Source organism: Petromyzon marinus, unplaced genomic scaffold (assembly GCF_048934315.1).
Source record: "Petromyzon marinus isolate PM22_M1 ecotype Great Lakes invasive population unplaced genomic scaffold, UKy_Petmar_22M1.pri1.0 PM_Scaffold_353, whole genome shotgun sequence".
NCBI lineage: Eukaryota > Metazoa > Chordata > Hyperoartia > Petromyzontiformes > Petromyzontidae > Petromyzon > Petromyzon marinus.
In genome coordinates this window covers 32501-53947 of record NW_027423339.1, presented here as the reverse complement: position 1 = coordinate 53947, position 21447 = coordinate 32501, and the positions used below count along the sequence as shown (strand labels likewise).

The following is a 21447-nucleotide window of genomic DNA, read 5'->3' as shown; positions in this document are numbered from 1 at the left end:
TCACTGTGTGTGTGTGTGTATGTGTGTCTGTGTGTCACTGTGTGTGTCTGTGTGTGTGTCTGTGTGTGTGTGTCTGTGTGTCTGTGTGTGTGTCTGTGTGTGTGTGTGTCACTGTGTGTGTGTGTGTGTCACTGTGTGTGTGTCACTGTGTGTGTGTGTCACTGTGTGTGTGTCTGTGTGTGTGTCACTGTGTGTGTGTGTGTCACTGTGTGTGTGTCACTGTGTGTGTGTGTGTCACTGTGTGTGTGTCACTGTGTGTGTGTCACTGTGTGTGTGTCACTGTGTGTGTGTGTCACTGTGTGTGTCACTGTGTGTGTGTCACTGTGTGTGTGTGTCACTGTGTGTGTGTGTCACTGTGTGTGTGTGTGTCTGTGTGTATCTGTGTGTGTCTGTGTGTGTGTCTGTGTGTGTCACTGTGTGTGTGTGTCACTGTGTGTGTCTGTGTGTGTGTCTGTGTGTGTGTGTCTGTGTGTCTGTGTGTGTGTCTGTGTGTGTGTGTGTCACTGTGTGTGTGTGTGTGTCACTGTGTGTGTGTCACTGTGTGTGTGTGTCACTGTGTGTGTGTCTGTGTGTGTGTCACTGTGTGTGTGTGTGTCACTGTGTGTGTGTGTCACTGTGTGTGTGTGTGTCACTGTGTGTGTGTCACTGTGTGTGTCACTGTGTGTGTGTGTGTCTGTGTGTGTGTCTGTGTGTGTGTGTCACTGTGTGTGTGTCTGTATGAGCCAGCCGTAGCTCCCCACCCGCTGGTTCACAACTCACCTTGTAGCCTCACCACGGCGTGCCGTCCGACCCCGCTCACCCCTCCACTCACCCCTCCACTCACCCCTCCACTCACCCCGCTCACCCCTCCACTCACCCCTCCACTCACCCCTCCGCTCACCCCTCCACTCACCCCTCCGCTCACCCCTCCACTCACCCCGTCCACTCACCCCACCGTAGGAGCCAGCCCTGGCTGCACGCCCCCTGACTCACCTTCAGCTGAACTCGTGGCCAGACCACGGGGTGCCGTCCGACCCTGCCGGACTGCTCACCCCTCCGCTCACCCCTCCGCTCACCCCTCCACTCACCCCTCCACTCACCCCTCCACTCACCCCACCGTAGGAGCCAGCCCTGGCTGCACGCCCCCTGACTCACCTTCAGCTGAACTCGTGGCCAGACCACGGGGTGCCGTCCGACCCCGCCGGACTGCTCACCCCTCCGCTCACCCCTCCGCTCACCCCTCCGCTCACCCCTCCACTCACCCCTCCACTCACCCCACCGTAGGAGCCAGCCCTGGCTGCACGCCCCCTGACTCACCTTCAGCTGAACTCGTGGCCAGACCACGGGGTGCCGTCCGACCCCGCCGGACTGCTCACCCCTCCGCTCACCCCTCCGCTCACCCCGTCCACTCACCCCTCCGCTCACCCCTCCACTCACCCCTCCACTCACCCCTCCACTCACCCCTCCACTCACCCCTCCACTCACCCCTCCACTCACCCCTCCACTCACCCCGTCCACTCACCCCACCGTAGGAGCCAGCCCTGGCTGCACGCCCCCTGACTCACCTTCAGCTGAACTCGTGGCCAGACCACGGGGTGCCGTCCGACCCGGCCGGACTGCTCACCCTGCGTCGCCGTGCCAGGGAGCTGTCCAGGTTCTTCTGCGGACCGACGCTGGTGCACTGCAGGTGGTCACACTCACTCACTCACTTACACACTCACTCACACACTTACTTACACACTTACACACTCACTCACTTACACACTCACTTACACACTCACTCACTTACACACTCACTTACACACTCACTTACACACTCACTTACTTACACACTTACTTACACACTCACTTACACACTCACTCACTTACACACTCACTTACACACTCACTCACTTACACACTCACTTACTTACACACTCACTTACACACTTACACACTTACTTACACACTCACTTACACACTTACTTACTTACACACTTACTTACACACTCACTTACTTACACACTCACTTACACACTCACTTACACACTTACTTACACACTCACTCACTTACACACTCACTCACTCACTTACACACTTACTTACACACTCACTTACACACTTACTTACTTACACACTTACTTACACACTCACTTACTTACACACTCACTCACTCACTCACACACTCACTCAGTCACACACTCACTCACTTACTTACACACTCACTCACTCACTTACACACTCACTCACTTACACACTCACTTACACACTCACTTACTTACACACTCACTTACACTTACACACTCACTCACTTACACACTCACTTACACACTCACTTACTTACACACTCACTTACACACTCACTTACTTACACACTTACACACTCACTTACACACTTACTTACACACTCACTTACTTACACACTCACTTACACACTCACTTACTTACACACTTACTTACACACTCACTTACTTACACACTCACTCACTCACTTACACACTCACTCACTTACACACTCACTTACACACTCACTTACTTACACACTCACTTACACTTACACACTCACTCACTTACACACTCACTTACACACTCACATACTTACACACTCACTTACACACTCACTTACACACTCACTTACTTACACACTCACTTACACACTCACTTACTTACACACTCACTCACTCACTTACACACTCACTCACTTACACACTCACTTACACACTTACACACTTACTTACACACTCACTTACACACTTACTTACTTACACACTTACTTACACACTCACTTACACACTCACTTACACACTTACTTACACACTCACTCACTTACACACTCACTCACTCACTTACACACTTACTTACACACTCACTTACACACTTACTTACTTACACACTTACTTACACACTCACTTACTTACACACTCACTTACACACTCACTTACACACTCACTTACACACTTACTTACACACTCACTTACTTACACACTCACTCACTCACTCACACACTCACTCACTCACACACTCACTCACTTACTTACACACTCACTCACTCACTTACACACTCACTCACTTACACACTCACTTACACACTCACTTACTTACACACTCACTTACACTTACACACTCACTCACTTACACACTCACTTACACACTCACTTACTTACACACTCACTTACACACTCACTTACACACTCACTTACTTACACACTCACTTACACACTCACTTACTTACACACTTACACACTCACTTACACACTTACTTACACACTCACTTACTTACACACTCACTTACACACTCACTTACTTACACACTTACTTACACACTCACTTACTTACACACTCACTCACTCACTTACACACTCACTCACTTACACACTCACTTACACACTCACTTACTTACACACTCACTTACACTTACACACTCACTCACTTACACACTCACTTACACACTCACTTACTTACACACTCACTTACACACTCACTTACACACTCACTTACTTACACACTCACTTACACACTCACTTACTTACACACTTACACACTCACTTACACACTTACTTACACACTCACTTACTTACACACTCACTTACACACTCACTTACTTACACACTTACTTACACACTCACTTACACACTCACTCACTCAGTCAGTCACTCACTTACACACTCACTTACACACTCACTCACTCAGTCAGTCACTCACTCACCCACTCACTCACTCACACACTCACTCACTTACACACTCACTCACTCACTTACACTCACTCACTCACTTACACACTCACTTACACACTCACTTACTTACACACTCACTTACACACTCACTTACTTACACACTCACTTACACACTCACTTACACACTCACTCACTTACACACTCACTTACACACTTACTCACTCACTTACACACTCACTCACTCACTTACACACTCACTTACACACTTACTTACACACTCACTTACACACTCACTTACACACTTACACACTCACTTACTTACACACTCACTTACTTACACACTCACTTACACACTCACTTACTTACACACTCACTTACACACTCACTTACACACTCACTTACACACTCACTTACACACTCACTCACTCACTTACAGACTTACACACTTACTTACACACTTACACACTCACTTACACACTCACTTACACACTTACACACTCACTTACACACTCACTTACACACTCACTCACTCAGTCACTCACTCACCCACTCACTCACTCACTCACACACTCACTCACTTACTTACACACTTACACACTCACTCACTCACCCACTCACTTACACACTCACTCACACACTCACTCAGTCACTCACTCACTCACTTACACACTCACTTACACACTCACTTACACACTCACTTACACACTTACACACTCACTTACACACTCACTTACACACTCACTCACTCAGTCAATCAGTCACTCACTCACTCACCCACTCACTCACTTACACACTTACTTACACACTCACTTACACACTCACACTTACACACTCACACACTCACTTACACACTCACTCACACACTCACTCACTCACTTACACACTCACTCACACACTCACTTACACACTCACACTTACACACTCACACACTCACTTACACACTCACTCACACACTCACTCACTCACTTACACACTCACTCACACACTCACTTACACACTCACTTACACACTCACTTACACACTTACCTACACACTTACTTACACACTTACACTTACACACTCACTTACACACTCACTTACACACTTACTTACACACTTACACACTCACTTACACACTTACACACTTACTTACACACTCACTTACACACTCACTTACACACTTACCTACACACTTACTTACACACTTACACTTACACACTCACTTACACACTCACTTACACACTTACACACTTACTTACACACTTACACACTCACTTACACACTTACACACTTACTTACACACTCACTTACACACTCACTTACACACTCACTTACACACTTACACACTCACTCACTCACTTACACACTCACTCACTTACACACTCACTTACACACTCACTCACTCAGTCAGTCACTCACTCACCCACTCACTCACTCACACACTCACTCACTTACTTACACACTTACACACTCACTCACTCACCCACTCACTTACACACTCACTCACACACTCACTCAGTCACTCACTCACTTACACACTCACTTACACACTCACTTACACACTTACACACTCACTTACACACTCACTTACACACTCACTCACTCAGTCAATCAGTCACTCACTCACTCACCCACTCACTCACTTACACACTTACTTACACACTCACTTACACACTCACACTTACACACTCACACACTCACTTACACACTCACTCACACACTCACTCACTCACTTACACACTCACTCACACACTCACTTACACACTCACACTTACACACTCACACACTCACTTACACACTCACTCACACACTCACTCACTCACTTACACACTCACTCACACACTCACTTACACACTCACTTACACACTCACTTACACACTTACCTACACACTTACTTACACACTTACACTTACACACTCACTTACACACTCACTTACACACTTACTTACACACTTACACACTCACTTACACACTTACACACTTACTTACACACTCACTTACACACTCACTTACACACTTACCTACACACTTACTTACACACTTACACTTACACACTCACTTACACACTCACTTACACACTTACACACTTACTTACACACTCACTTACACACTTACACACTTACTTACACACTCACTTACACACTCACTTACACACTCACTTACACACTTACTTACACACTTACACACTCACTTACACACTTACACACTTACTTACACACTCACTTACACACTCACTTACACACTTACTTACACACTTACTTACACACTCACTTACACACTCACTTACACACTTACTTACACACTTACACTTACACACTCACTCACTCACTTACACACTTACTTACACACTTACACACTTACTTACACACTCACTTACACACTCATTCACTTACTTACACACTCACTTACACACTTACACACTCACTCACACACCCACACACACACTCACTCACCCACTCACTCACTCACCCACTCACTCACTTACTTACACACTCACCCACTCACTCACCCTCACTCACTCACTTACACACTCACTCAGTCACTCACCCACTCACTCACTTACTCACACACACACACTCACTCACTTACTCACTCACTCACCCACTCACTCACTTACTCACACACTCACTCACTCACTTACTCACTCACTCACCCACTCACTCACTTACTCACACACACACACTCGCTCACTCACTCACTTACTCACTCACACACTCACTCACTCACACACTCACTCACTCACCCACTCACTCACTCACCCACCCACCCACTCACACACTCACCCACCCACCCACTCACTCACTCACCCACTCACTCACTCACCCTCACTCACTCACCCACTCACCCACTCACTCACTCACTCACCCTCACTCACTCACTCACCCTCACTCACTCACCCACTCACTCACTCACCCTCACTCACTCACACACTCACTCACTCACCCACCCACTCACTCACTCACCCACCCACCCACTCACACACTCACCCACTCACTCACTCACCCACTCACTCACTCACCCTCACTCACTCACCCACTCACTCACTCACCCACTCACTCACTCACCCTCACTCACTCACTCACTCTCACTCACTCACCCTCACTCACTCACTCACCCACTCACTCACTCACCCTCACTCACCTCACCCTCACTCACTCACCCTCACTCACTCACCCACCCTCACTCACTCACACACTTACTCACCCACTCACTCACCCACTCACTCACACACTCATTCACTCACTCACACACTCACCCACTCACTCACTCACCCACTCACTCACACACCCACTCACTCACTCACCCTCACTCACTCACCCACCCTCACTCGCAACAACAACAACAACCGCCATTCGCAACTAAGTGACGGTGACGTCACCACGACGCTTGTGCCAGGCTATGTGCACCTTGAGGCCACGTGAAGTGTCGAACGCCTGCTGTGTGTCTACGTGTGTGTCTATGTGTCTGTGTGCGTGTCTATGTGTCTATGTGTGTGTGTGTCTATGTGTCTGTGTGTCTCTGTGTCTGTGTCTATGTGTCTATGTCTGTGTGTGTCTGTGTGTGTCTGTGTGTCTGTGTGTCTGTGTGTGTGTCTCTGTGTGTCTATGTGTGTGTGTCTGTGTGTGTGTCTGTGTCTATGTGTCTTTGTCTGTGTGTCTGTGTGTCTGTGTGTCTCTGTGTGTGTGTCTATGTGTCTATGTCTATGTGTTTCTGTGTGTCTGTGTGTCTGTGTGTATCTGTGTGTGTGTCTATGTGTCTATGTCTGTGTGTCTATGTGTCTGTGTCTATGTGTCTCTGTGTCTATGTGTGTGTCTGTGTGTGTGTGTCTGTGTGTGTGTGTGTCTGTGTGTCTATGTGTGTGTCTGTGTGTCTATGTGTCTATGTGTGTGTGTCTATGTGTGTGTGTCTGTGTGTCTGTGTGTGTGTGTGTACATGCACAGTGCTGGAGTGGGTCGCTCCGGCACCTACATAGCCCTGGACTCGCTGTGCGACTGCCTGCAAGACGAAGCCCTGGTGGACGTCTACCGCACCGTCCTGGCACTGCGCAAACAACGGTGCCTCATGGTGCAGACCGGGGTACGTATGGGTGTGTGTGTGTGTGTCTGTGTGTATACACCCTGTGTGTGTGTGTCTGTGTGTGTGTGTGTCACTGTGTGTGTGTGTATGTGTCTGTGTGTCACTGTGTGTGTGTACACTCTGTGTGTGTGTGTCACTGTGTGTGTGTACACTCTGTGTGTGTGTCACTGTGTGTGTCACTGTGTGTGTGTGTCACTGTGTGTGTGTACACTCTGTGTGTGTGTGTCACTGTGTGTGTGTCACTGTGTGTGTGTGTCACTGTGTGTGTCACTGTGTGTGTGTGTCACTGTGTGTGTGTGTCTGTGTGTGTGTCACTGTGTGTGTGTGTGTCTGTGTGTATCACTGTGTGTGTGTGTGTCACTGTGTGTGTCTGTGTGTGTGTCTGTGTGTGTGTGTCTGTGTGTGTCACTGTGTGTGTGTGTCTGTGTGTGTGTGTCTGTGTGTGTGTCACTGTGTGTGTCTGTGTGTGTGTGTCTGTGTGTGTGTGTCACTGTGTGTCACTGTGTGTCACTGTGTGTGTGTGTCTGTGTGTGTGTCACTGTGTGTGTGTGTGTCTGTGTGTGTGTGTGTGTCACTGTGTGTGTGTGTCTGTGTGTGTGTGTATGTCACTGTGTGTGTGTGTCACTGTGTGTGTGTGTGTCACTGTGTGTGTGTGTCTGTGTGTGTGTGTCTGTGTGTGTGTCACTGTGTGTGTGTGTGTCACTGTGTGTGTGTCACTGTGTGTGTGTGTCTGTGTGTGTGTCACTGTGTGTGTGTGTGTGTCTGTGTGTGTGTCACTGTGTGTGTGTGTGTCACTGTGTGTGTGTGTCTGTGTGTGTGTGTCTGTGTGTGTGTCACTGTGTGTGTGTGTGTCACTGTGTGTGTGTCACTGTGTGTGTGTGTCTGTGTGTGTGTCACTGTGTGTGTGTGTGTCACTGTGTGTGTGTCACTGTGTGTGTGTGTGTGTCACTGTGTGTGTGTCACTGTGTGTCTGTGTGTGTCACTGTGTGTGTGTGTCACTGTGTGTGTGTGTCACTGTGTGTGTGTCTGTGTGTGTGTCACTGTGTGTGTCACTGTGTGTGTGTCACTGTGTGTGTGTGTGTCTGTGTGTGTGTCTGTGTGTGTGTCACTGTGTGTGTCACTGTGTGTCACTGTGTGTGTGTGTGTCACTGTGTGTGTGTGTGTCACTGTGTGTGTGTGTGTCTGTGTGTGTGTGTCTGTGTGTGTGTGTACACCCTGTGTGTGTGTGTGTCTGTGTGTGTGTGTCTGTGTGTGTGTGTGTACACCCTGTGTGTGTGTGTGTCTGTGTGTGTGTGTCTGTGTGTGTGTGTCTGTGTGTGTGTGTGTACACCCTGTGTGTGTGTGTCTGTCACTGTGTGTGTGTGTGTCTGTGTGTGTGTCACTGTGTGTGTGTGTCACTGTGTGTGTGTCACTGTGTGTGTGTGTGTGTGTCTGTGTGTGTGTCACTGTGTGTGTGTGTGTCACTGTGTGTGTGTGTCTGTGTGTGTGTGTCTGTGTGTGTGTCACTGTGTGTGTGTGTGTCACTGTGTGTGTGTCACTGTGTGTGTGTCTGTGTGTGTGTCACTGTGTGTGTGTGTGTCACTGTGTGTGTGTGTCTGTGTGTGTGTCACTGTGTGTGTGTGTGTCACTGTGTGTGTGTGTCTGTGTGTGTGTGTCTGTGTGTGTGTCACTGTGTGTGTGTGTGTCACTGTGTGTGTGTCACTGTGTGTGTGTGTCTGTGTGTGTGTCACTGTGTGTGTGTGTGTCACTGTGTGTGTGTGTCTGTGTGTGTGTCACTGTGTGTGTGTGTGTCACTGTGTGTGTCACTGTGTGTGTGTGTCTGTGTGTGTGTCACTGTGTGTGTGTGTGTCACTGTGTGTGTGTGTGTCACTGTGTGTGTGTGTGTCACTGTGTGTGTGTGTGTACACCCTGTGTGTGTGTCTGTGTGTGTGTGTGTCTGTGTGTGTCACTGTGTGTGTGTGTGTGTCACTGTGTGTGTGTCTGTGTGTGTGTCTGTGTGTGTGTGTGTGTATGTGTGTGTATGTGTCTGTGTGTGTGTGTAACTGTGTGTGTCTGTGTGTGTGTCTGTGTGTGTGTCTGTGTGTGTGTGTCACTGTGTGTGTGTGTGTGTCTGTGTGTATACACCCTGTGTGTCTGTGTCTGTGTGTCACTGTGTGTCACTGTGTGTGTCACTGTGTGTGTGTGTGTGTGTCACTGTGTGTGTCACTGTGTGTGTGTGTCACTGTGTGTGTGTGTCACTGTGTGTGTGTGTCACTGTGTGTGTGTGTCACTGTGTGTCACTGTGTGTGTGTCACTGTGTGTGTGTGTCACTGTGTGTGTCACTGTGTGTGTGTGTCACTGTGTGTGTGTGTCACTGTGTGTGTGTGTCACTGTGTGTGTGTGTATGTGTCTGTGTGTGTGTGTAACTGTGTGTGTCTGTGTGTGTGTCTGTGTGTGTGTCTGTGTGTGTGTGTCACTGTGTGTGTGTGTGTCTGTGTGTATACACCCTGTGTGTCTGTGTCTGTGTGTCACTGTGTGTCACTGTGTGTGTCACTGTGTGTGTGTGTGTCACTGTGTGTGTCACTGTGTGTGTGTGTCACTGTGTGTGTGTGTCACTGTGTGTGTGTGTCACTGTGTGTGTGTGTCACTGTGTGTCACTGTGTGTGTGTCACTGTGTGTGTGTGTCACTGTGTGTGTCACTGTGTGTGTGTGTCACTGTGTGTGTGTGTCACTGTGTGTGTGTGTCACTGTGTGTGTGTGTCTGTGTGTGTGTATGTGTCTGTGTGTGTGTGTAACTGTGTGTGTCTGTGTGTGTGTCTGTGTGTGTGTCTGTGTGTGTGTGTCACTGTGTGTGTGTGTGTCTGTGTGTATACACCCTGTGTGTCTGTGTCTGTGTGTCACTGTGTGTCACTGTGTGTGTCACTGTGTGTGTGTGTGTGTCACTGTGTGTGTCACTGTGTGTGTGTGTCACTGTGTGTGTGTGTCACTGTGTGTGTGTGTGTCACTGTGTGTCACTGTGTGTGTGTCACTGTGTGTGTGTGTGTCACTGTGTGTGTCACTGTGTGTGTGTGTCACTGTGTGTGTGTGTCACTGTGTGTGTGTGTCACTGTGTGTGTGTGTCACTGTGTGTGTCACTGTGTGTGTGTCACTGTGTGTGTGTGTCACTGTGTGTCACTGTGTGTGTGTCACTGTGTGTGTGTGTGTGTCACTGTGTGTGTCACTGTGTGTGTGTGTCACTGTGTGTGTGTGTCACTGTGTGTGTGTGTACACTCTGTGTGTGTCACTGTGTGTGTCACTGTGTGTGTGTGTCTGTGTGTGTGTCTGTGTGTGTGTGTACACTCTGTGTGTGTGTGTACCCTGTGTGTGTGTGTGTCTGTGTGTGTCACTGTGTGTCACTGTGTGTCACTGTGTGTGTCTACCGCACCGTGCTGGCACTGCGCAATAACGGTGCCTCATGGTGCAGACCGGGGTACAAATAGCGGGGGGAAGGGCTGTGTGTGTGTGTCACTGTGTGTGTCACTGTGTGTGACACACACAGTGACAAAACAACCCCCTACCTCCTCGCGGTGCCGGACGGGCAACTCTGTCGTGGACAGCGCTGTGGGGGGAGATCCAATTTTGATTGGCTCCTCCCCTCATGGCATATGTATCCACCACAGGGGCTAAACGGGGGCTCTGGACGGGTGCGAGGGGCTGGTAACCCCTCCACCTTCAATTAATTACCACTAAACCACGAGTTAAACTGAAATATGTAACAACTAAGCTTGTGCCGGAGGCCCCGGGGGGCCAGGCGTCTATGACGTCTCCTGGCCAAACCCCAATTGGCGGAGCCAGGAGATTGAATACCTACCCTCGGGGCTACTCCAGAAACAACGAAAAGCCACTACGGTTGGCCACGTGGAATGTTCGAACGCTCACTGCGGAGGAGAGGCTGCCACTCCTTTGTCGGGAGCTGGACCGGTACCGCCTGGATCTATGCGGCATTCAGGAGGTCCGGTGGACCGGCTCTGGCTCCTGCCACCATGAGGGGTGGACAGTCCTCTACTCGGGGCAGCAGACTGCCAAACAACAGGGTGTGGGTCTTCTTTTGAACAAAAGAATGAAGGGGGCGTGGGAGCGTGGCGGTGAGGTGTGGGAAGCTGTAAGCCCCAGGCTACTTTGGGCTCGCCTTCCCATCAACAGGAGGCGAGGAATGGTGGTCGTGGTTACTTATGCCCCCACCGAAGATGAACATCCGTGGAGGGATGCAGGCAAAGCCGATGAGTCAGATGCCTTCTATGACCTCCTGTCACAGGTGCTGGCTAAAGTGGCCCCTCGGGATAGAGTCATCATGTTGGGTGACTTCAATGCCCGAGTTGGTCATGATACTGGCACCTGGCCTGGAGTGATTGGAGGGCATGGGCCAGATCAGCTCAATAACAACGGTAGGAGGCTGCTAGATTTTTGTGCAGCCCATGGGCTTGTAATTACCAACACGCTGTTCCGGCATCGGCGCATCCACACAACATCATGGATGCATGCCGGGTCCAAGCAAGAACATCTGCTGGACTACATAGTGACGGACCAGCGAATGCGAGCCCATGTCCTTGACACCAGGACCTACCGTGGAGCTGATCTGCCCTCTGACCATCGACTAGTCATCTGTAAGATGCGCCTGCCATTCTTCCACTCCGGTGGTGGGTGTACACCCAGGACCCCATTCCAACCTAAAGTGGCCTGGTCTCAGTTATCTGATGAAAGTTGCAAGCGAGAATTTCATCATCGCTTGCGGCTGGGATTGGCATCGTCCCCGACTCCTCCTGATGTCGAGGGTAAATGGGCGAGGTTTAGGACTGTGACTCATGCAGCTGCAATGGCTGCTTTGGGTACGCGGTCCAGACCTCCCCAGACACCCTGGATGACAGAGGAGTTGTTCACGATGGTTGAGAAAAAGCGACAGGCCCACTGTCATCGGCTACAGAGTCCCACGTCAGAGAATGAGGAGGCTTACCGCAGCCTTCGCTCGGAGGTTCGGAGAGCCGTGAGGCGCTGCAAGGATGGGTGGTGGTCGCGGGTTGCTGAGGAGATGGAGTCTGCCTCAGTGGCCCGTGATCACAAATCTCTATTTAACTCCATCAAAAAAGTAACCTGCAGCGCCACACCTATTACCATCATTAGGGGAAAAAACGGCGATCCAATTTCCGACCCCCAGGAACAGGTTCGCAGATTTGCTGAGCATTTCTGTGAGGTCCTGGGGGAGGGAAAATCCCTCAGCCAGGAAAACATCGTGGCACAAAGTGAGGATGACCCTGCTGAGGCTGCGGTGCCTCAAATATTGGATGAAGTCACCCCCTGTGAGTGGCTGGCTGAGGTGCCATCTGCTGAGGAAGTATTGAAGGCGATTCGGAGTCTGAGACCAGGAAAGGCAGCGGGCAGAGATGATCTTCCAAGCGAAATGCTGAGGGAGGGTGGCGTTTGTGCACAGACTGCCCTATATGACATCATAACAACAGTCTGGACCACTGGACGGGTTCCGCAGGATTGGAAGGATGCCCTGGTGGTCCCCCTTTTTAAGAAGGGGGACCGCACAGACTGTAACAACTACAGGGGCATCTCACTCCTCAGTGTGCCGGGAAAGGTCCTGGCAAGGATTATTCAGCATCGCCTTGCCAGGCACGCTGAGGAGAGGCTTGCGGAGCCCCAATGCGGTTTCAGGAAAGGGCGGTCCTGCACAGATGCCATATTTTCTGTCCGTCTGCTACAGCAGAGGTGTAGGGAATTCCAACAAGACCTACATCTCTGCTTTATTGACCTGGTCAAGGCCTATGATACCATCAGTAGGCCTGGGCTCTGGGTCGTTCTTCGTGCTTTTGGAGTACCTGACCCTCTGCTCACGATCATTAAGGACCTTCATGATGGTGAGCGGGCCCGGGTAAAACTACGTGGCCGGGAGTCAGAGCCATTCCCTGTACACCTTGGGGTGCGACAGGGATGTCCTCTGGCTCCCACATTATTTAACATCTATTTTGACCACGTAGTTCGTGAAGCCTTCAATAGCTGTACCGGGGGAATCTCCATATGGTACAGATATAATGGGAGGCTAATCGATGCCCGGGTGCGGTCAAGGGATGGCTCCCTATTGCTCAACCACGTTATGTATGCTGATGACTTGGTAATAGCTGCTCAGTCAGAGGAGGAGTTGGAGACGCTGCTGCTGAGACTGGAGCGTGCCACTAAGAGGTGGGGCCTTACCATCAGCCCCACCAAAACCAAGCACCTGCCTGGGTATTTTGTACCATCGGACACTCCACCCCCACAACTCCCAATCGGTGATGGGGCAGTTGTGGAGAGAGTGGAGAGTTTCCCATACCTGGGCAGTGTGCTTATGACTGGCACCAGTTTAACAGCAGAGGTCTCACTCCGAATCAGTCGAGCGGCAATATCTTTTCATCGGTTGCGTAACGCTGTGTGGAAGCTACCTGGTCTGTCGCTCCGCACTAAGCTTCAGGTCTTCTCGGCCACGGTCATTCCCTCCCTTCTCTACGCTTGCGAAACGTGGACCCCCCTAATGGAACATCTTCGCCGGTTAGAAACATTTAGGCTGGCCTGCCTACGATCCATCCTGGGTTTAACCAGACTGGATTGTGTGAGGAGCTCACAAATCCTTGAAAGATCTGGGCAGGGTCCCATCGGTGAGCTCCTCCGGCAGGCAAGGCTGCGATGGCTGGGTCATGTAGCCCGCATGCCCAGCCACCGCATGCCGAAACAGCTTTTGTTTGGCCGGATTGAGGGGGCTAAGCGGGCGCGGCACGGGCTAGAGAAGAGATGGAGTGATGTGGTACAGGAGGACGTGGAGCTGAGTGGACTTGCCGATGACTGGTACCAGCGGTGTCAAGATCGGCCTCTGTGGAGGAGGCTCGTGAAGGATGCTACTGGGCAGTTGGAGGCAGTCGCCCTCCAACAACAACGGAGGGCGGAGGAGCGACGCTCACAACAGCGAGCGGAGCGCCGGGTGGCTAAAGCACAGCAGGTTGGCACAGTAGGGGGCACAGGTGGTGCATCAGCCAGTCATCTCAGTCAGTCGACCCGTGGCACCTGGGTCTGCCCCGTGACCTCCTGCCAGCGGGCGTTCGACACTTCACGTGGCCTCAGGGTGCACATAGCCTGGCACAAGCGTCGTGGTGACGTCACCGCCACTTAGTGGCGAATGGCGGTTGTTGTTGTTGTTGTTGTGTGTCTGTGTGTGTCTGTGTGTGTCTGTCTGTGTGTGTGTCTGTGTGTGTGTGTCTGTGTGTGTGTCTGTGTGTGTGTGTATGTGTGTGTGTCTGTGTGTGTGTGTATGTGTGTGTGTGTGTCACTGTGTGTGTGTGTCACTGTGTGTGTGTGTCACTGTGTGTGTCACTGTGTGTGTCACTGTGTGTGTGTGTCACTGTGTGTGTGTCACTGTGTCACTGTGTGTGTCACTGTGTGTGTGTGTGTCACTGTGTGTGTGTCACTGTGTGTGTGTCACTGTGTCACTGTGTGTGTGTCTGTGTGTGTGTGTGTCACTGTGTGTGTGTCACTGTGTGTGTGTGTCACTGTGTGTGTCACTGTGTGTGTCACTGTGTGTGTGTGTCACTGTGTGTGTCACTGTGTGTGTCACTGTGTGTGTGTGTGACTGTGTGTGTGTGTAGGAGCAGTACGAGTTTTTGTACCGATGCCTGCTGGAGTTCCACACGTGCGGTGACACCGAGTTGAGCGTGGCTGAGCTGCGGGAGAAGATGCTCACCACCTCGTCAGGTGGTGTCACTGTGTGTGTGTGTGACTGTGTGTGTGTGTAGGAGCAGTACGAGTTTTTGTACCGATGCCTGCTGGAGTTCCACACGTGCGGTGACACCGAGTTGAGCGTGGCTGAGCTGCGGGAGAAGATGCTCACCACCTCGTCAGCCCTCGACCACGACGACGATGGCGATTCCCTGGCAAAGGAGTTCGCGGTGAGGAGCGGAGAGGGGGGTGAGGGTGAGGGGGGTGGTGGTGGTGGTGAGGGTGAGGGGGGTTGTGGTGAGGGTGAGGGTGGTGGTGGTGGTGGTGAGGGTGAGGGAGGTGTTGGTGGTGGTTGTGGTGAGGGTGAGGGGGGTGGTGGTGGTGGTGAGGGTGGTGGTGAGGGTGGTGAGGGTGGTGGTGGTAAGGGTGGTGGTGGTGAGGGTGGTGAGGGTGAGGGGGGTGTTGGTGGTGGTGAGGGTGGTGGTGGTGGTGGTGGTGAGGGTGGTGGTGGTGGTGAGGGTGGTGGTGGTGGTGGTGAGGGTGGTGAGGGTGAGGGGGGTGTTGGTGGTGGTGAGGGTGGTGGTGGTGGTGGTGAGGGTGGTGGTGAGGGTGAGGGTGAGGAGGGTGGTGGTGGTGAGGGGGGTGGTGGTGGTGGTGGTGGTGAGGGTGGTGGTGGTGAGGGTGGTGGTGGTGAGGGTGAGGAGGGTGAGGGGGGTGTTGGTGGTGGTGTGGGTGGTGGTGAGGGTGTTGGTGGTGGTGTTGGTGAGGGTGGTGGTGGTGAGGGTGGTGGCAGTGATACTACTACCGATACTTCTACTGCTACTACTGCTAATACTACTACTGATACTACTACTGATACTACTACTGATACTACTACTGATACTGCTACTGATACTACTACTGATACTACTACTGATACTACTACTGATACTGCTACTGATACTACTACCACCACCACTACAACCACCACAACAGCCACCACCACTACCACTACCACCACCGCTACCACCACCACTACAACCACCATCCACTACCAACACCACTACTACCACCACCACTACCACCACTACCACCACCACTACCACCACCACTACTAACACCACCACTACCACCACCACTACCACCACTACCACCACCACTACCACCACTACTACCACCACCACCACTACCACCACCAGCACCACTACCACCACTACCACCACCACTACCACCACCACTACTACCACCACCACCACTGTGACTGACTCTGCCACCCTTCCTCCCTCCGCAGCTTCTGCCCAACTTTGACAGCGTCTACTCACAGAGTGTGGGTACACAGCCAGAGAACATCAGCAGGAACAGCAGCGTGCAAGCCATCGCCTGTGAGTGGCACACACACACACAGACACACACACACAGACACACAGTCACACACAGACACACACACACACACAGACACACACCGCACACACACACAGACACACACACACAGCCAGAGAACATCAGCAGGAACAGCAGCGTGCAAGCCATCGCCTGTGAGTGGCACACACACACACAGACACACACACACAGACACACACACAGACACACACACGCACAGACACACACACACACAGACACACAGTCACACACACACAGACACACACACACACACAGACACACATACACACAGACACACACACAGACACACACACACACAGACACACACACACACACAGACACACACACACACATACACACACACACAGCCGGAGAACATCAGCAGGAACAGCAGCGTGCAAGCCATCGCCTGTGAGTGACACACACACACAGACACACACACACAGACACACACACACACACAGACACACACACACAGACACACACACACACAGACACACACATACACACACAGACACACACAGACACACAGACACACACACACACACCGCACACACACACAGACAGACACAGGCACACACACACACAGACACACACACAGACACCGCACACACAGACACACACACACAGACACACACACACACACAGACACACACACAGACACACACATACACACACACAGTCACACACACACAGACACACACACACACACACAGACACACACCGCACACACAGACACACACACACAGCCGGAGAACATCAGCAGGAACAGCAGCGTGCAAGCCATCGCCTGTGAGTGGCACACACACAGACACACACACACAGACACACACAGACACAGGCACACACACACAGACACACAGTCACACACACACAACAGACACACACACACAGACACACACTGCCACACACACACACACAGACACACACACACCACACACACACAGATACACACACACAGACACACACACACACAGACACACTCACTCACTCACCCACTCACTCACTCACCCACTCACTCACTCACCCACCCACTCACTCACTTACTCACCCAATCACTCACTCACTCACCCACTCACTCACCCAATCACTAAGCCACTCACGCACTCACCCACTCACCCACCCAATCACCCACTCACTCATTCACTCATCCACTCACTCACTCACCCACCCACTCACTCACTCACCCACCCACTCACTCACCCACTCACTCACTCACTCACCCACTCAATCACTCACCCACTCACTCACCCACTCACTCACCCACTCACTCACTCTCCCACTCACTCACTGACTCACCCACTCACTCACTCACCCACTCACTAACTCACTCACTCACCCAATCACTCACTCACTCACCCACTCACTCACCCACCCACCCAATTACTCACTCACCCACTCACTCACCCAATCACTCACTCACTCACTCACCCACTCACACACTCACTCACTCACCCACTCACTCACTCACCCACTCACTCACCCACCCACCCAATTACTCACTCACACACTCACTCACTCACTCACCCACTCACCCACTCACTCACTCACTCACCCACTCACCCACTCACTCACTCACTCACCCACTCACTCACCCACTCACTCACTCACTCACCCACTCACTCACTCACTCACCCACTCACCCACTCACTCACTCACCACTCACTCACTCACTCACCCACTCACCCACTCACTCACCCACTCACTCACCCACTCACCCACTCACTCACTCACCCACCCACTCACTCACCCACTCACTCACCCAATCACTCACCCTACGCACTCGCTGATGACGACGCTGATGATGACGACGCTGATGATGACGACGCTGATGATGACTTTGCGGATGACGACGACGCTGATGATGACGACGCTGATGATGTAGTCGCTGATGATGACGAGGCTGATGATGATGACGTCGCTGATGACGTCACCGCCGCTGCTGCCCCGCCAGACAACGTGAACCGCGTGCAGCTGTCGAGAATCACGGCGGAGAGCTTCAACGCCGCCATCGGTGGCGGCGAGGAGGAGGAGGATGAGGAGGAGGAGGAGGAGGAGGGCGTTGACGCCAGCGACGATGACGATGATGACGGCAGCGACGACGAGGAGGAGGAGGAGCAGGAGGACGGTGACGTCATCGCACCATCCTCCAGCTACATCAACGCCTCGCTCATAGACGTCAGTGATGGTGGTGGTGGTGGTGATGGTGGTGGTGATTGTGGTGGTGATTGTGGTGGTGGTGGTTGTGATGGTGGTGGTGGTGATGGTGGTGGTAGTGGTGAAGGTGGTGGTGATGGTGGTGGTGGTGATGATGATAGTGGTGGTGGTGGTGGTGATGATGGTGGTGGTGATTGTGGTGATGGTGGTTGTGATGGTGGTGGTGGTGATGGTGGTGGTAGTGGTGAAGGTGGTGGTGATGGTGGTGGTGGTGATGATGATAGTGGTGGTGGTGGTGGTGATGATGGTGGTGGTGGTGGTGATGATGGTGGTGGTGGTGGTGGTGATGATGGTGGTGGTGGTGGTGATGGTGGTGATGGTGGTGGTGATGGTGATGGTGGTGATGGTGGTGGTTATGGTGGTGGTGGTGGTGGTGATAGTGGTGGTGGTGGTGATGGTGTTGATGGTGATGATGGTGGTTGTGGTGATGGTGGTGGTTGTGATGGTGGTGATGGTGGTGGTGATGGTGATGGTGGTGATGGTGGTGGTTATGGTGGTGGTGGTGATGGTGGTGATGGTGGTGATGGTGATGGTGGTGATGGTGGTGGTGGTGGTGATGGTGTTGATGGTGATGATGGTGGTTGTGGTGATGGTGGTGATGGTGGTGGTGGTGATGGTGATGGTGGTGATGGTGATGGTGGTGTTTGTGATGGTGGTGGTGATGATGATGTTGCTGATGATGCTGAAGATGATGATGATGTTGCTGATTACGATGATGATGCTGCTGATGATGATGCTGATGATGATGATGATGTTGCTGATGATGATGGTGATGTTGTTGATGATGCTGCTGATGATGAAGATGTTGCTGATGATGATGTTGCTGATGATGATGGTGATGTTGTTGATGCTGCTGCTGCTGATGATGTTGCTGATGATGATGCTGCTGCTGCTGATGATGTTGCTGATGTTGTTGATGATGATGTTGTTGATGATGATGTTGCTGATGTTGTTGATGATGATGATGATGCTGATGATGATGCTGATGATGATGTTGTTGATGATGATGGTGATGTTGTTGATGCTGCTGCTGATGATGATGTTGCTGATGATGATGGTGATGTTGTTGATGCTGCTGCTGATGATGATGATGTTGTTGATGATGATGCTGCTGCTGATGATGATGTTGTTGCTGCTGCTGATGATGATGATGTTGTTGCTGCAGGGCTATCAGGGTGTGGGAGTGTTCGTGGTCACTCAGAGCCCCACCGAGGGCGCCGTCTCGGACTTCTGGCATCTCGTGGTGCAGTTGGGAGTCACTCACATCGTGTCTCTGTCGAGAGTGAGACACACACACACAGACATAGAGACACAGAGACACACACACACACAGACACACACACACAGACACACACACACAGACACACACACAGACACACACACACAGACACACACACAGACACACACACACAGACACACACACACAGACACACACACACAGACACACACACAGACACACACACACAGACACACACACAGACACACACACAGACACACACACACACAGACACACACACACACAGACACACACAAGACACACACACACAGACACACACACACACAGACATAGAGACATAGATACACACAGACATAGATACACACACACAGACACACACACATACACACACACAGACACACACACACACACAGACACACACATACACACACACACAGACACACACACACAGACACACACACAGACACACACACACAGACACACACACAGACACACACACACACAGACACACACACACACACAGACACACACACACACAGACACACACACATACACACACACACAGACACACACACAGACACACACACACACACAGACACACACACACACACAGACAAACACACACAGACACACACACATACACACACACACAGACACACACACACAGACACACACACACACACAGACACACACACAGACACACACACACACAGAGACACACACACAGAGACACACACACACAGTGACACAGACACAGTGACACACACACACAGACACACACACAGACACACACACAGTGACACACACAGTGACACACACAGTGACACACACACACAGTGACACACGCACACAGTGACACACACAGTGACACACACACAGAGACACACACAGTGACACACACACAGACACAGACACGCACACACACACAGTGACACATACACACACACACAGACACACACAGAGACACACACACACACAGACACACATAGACACACACACAGACACACACAGACACACACAGACACACAGACACACACACGGTCACACAGACACACACACAGAGACACACAGACACACACACACAGACACACACACAGTGACACACACAGTGACACACACAGTGACACACACAGTGACACACACACACAGTGACACACGCACACAGTGACACACACAGTGACACACACACAGACACACACACAGAGACACACACACACAGTGACACACACACAGACACACACACAC

At 51.4% G+C, this 21447-nt stretch overlaps 1 protein-coding gene across 2 annotated transcripts in view; it reads left to right on the top strand.

Moving 5' to 3' along the window:
* The first annotated feature begins 1493 nt into the window (after positions 1 to 1493).
* The window catches only part of LOC142905260 (receptor-type tyrosine-protein phosphatase C-like), a 38169-nt gene continuing 18215 nt past the window's right edge, over positions 1494 to 21447 (top strand). The window contains exons 1-6 of one of the 2 annotated variants that reach the window (XM_076064176.1): positions 1494 to 1666; positions 7553 to 7688; positions 15320 to 15619; positions 16660 to 16750; positions 18703 to 18926; positions 20131 to 20247. In XM_076064176.1, coding sequence (XP_075920291.1) covers positions 15554 to 15619; positions 16660 to 16750; positions 18703 to 18926; positions 20131 to 20247 — 498 coding nt within the window. In that variant the 5' untranslated portion in view covers positions 1494 to 1666; positions 7553 to 7688; positions 15320 to 15553. Of the gene's footprint in view, positions 1667 to 7552; positions 7689 to 11096; positions 11137 to 15319; positions 15620 to 16659; positions 16751 to 18702; positions 18927 to 20130; positions 20248 to 21447 lie in introns of those variants that run through there. The other variant, XM_076064177.1, reaches the window with a different exon arrangement.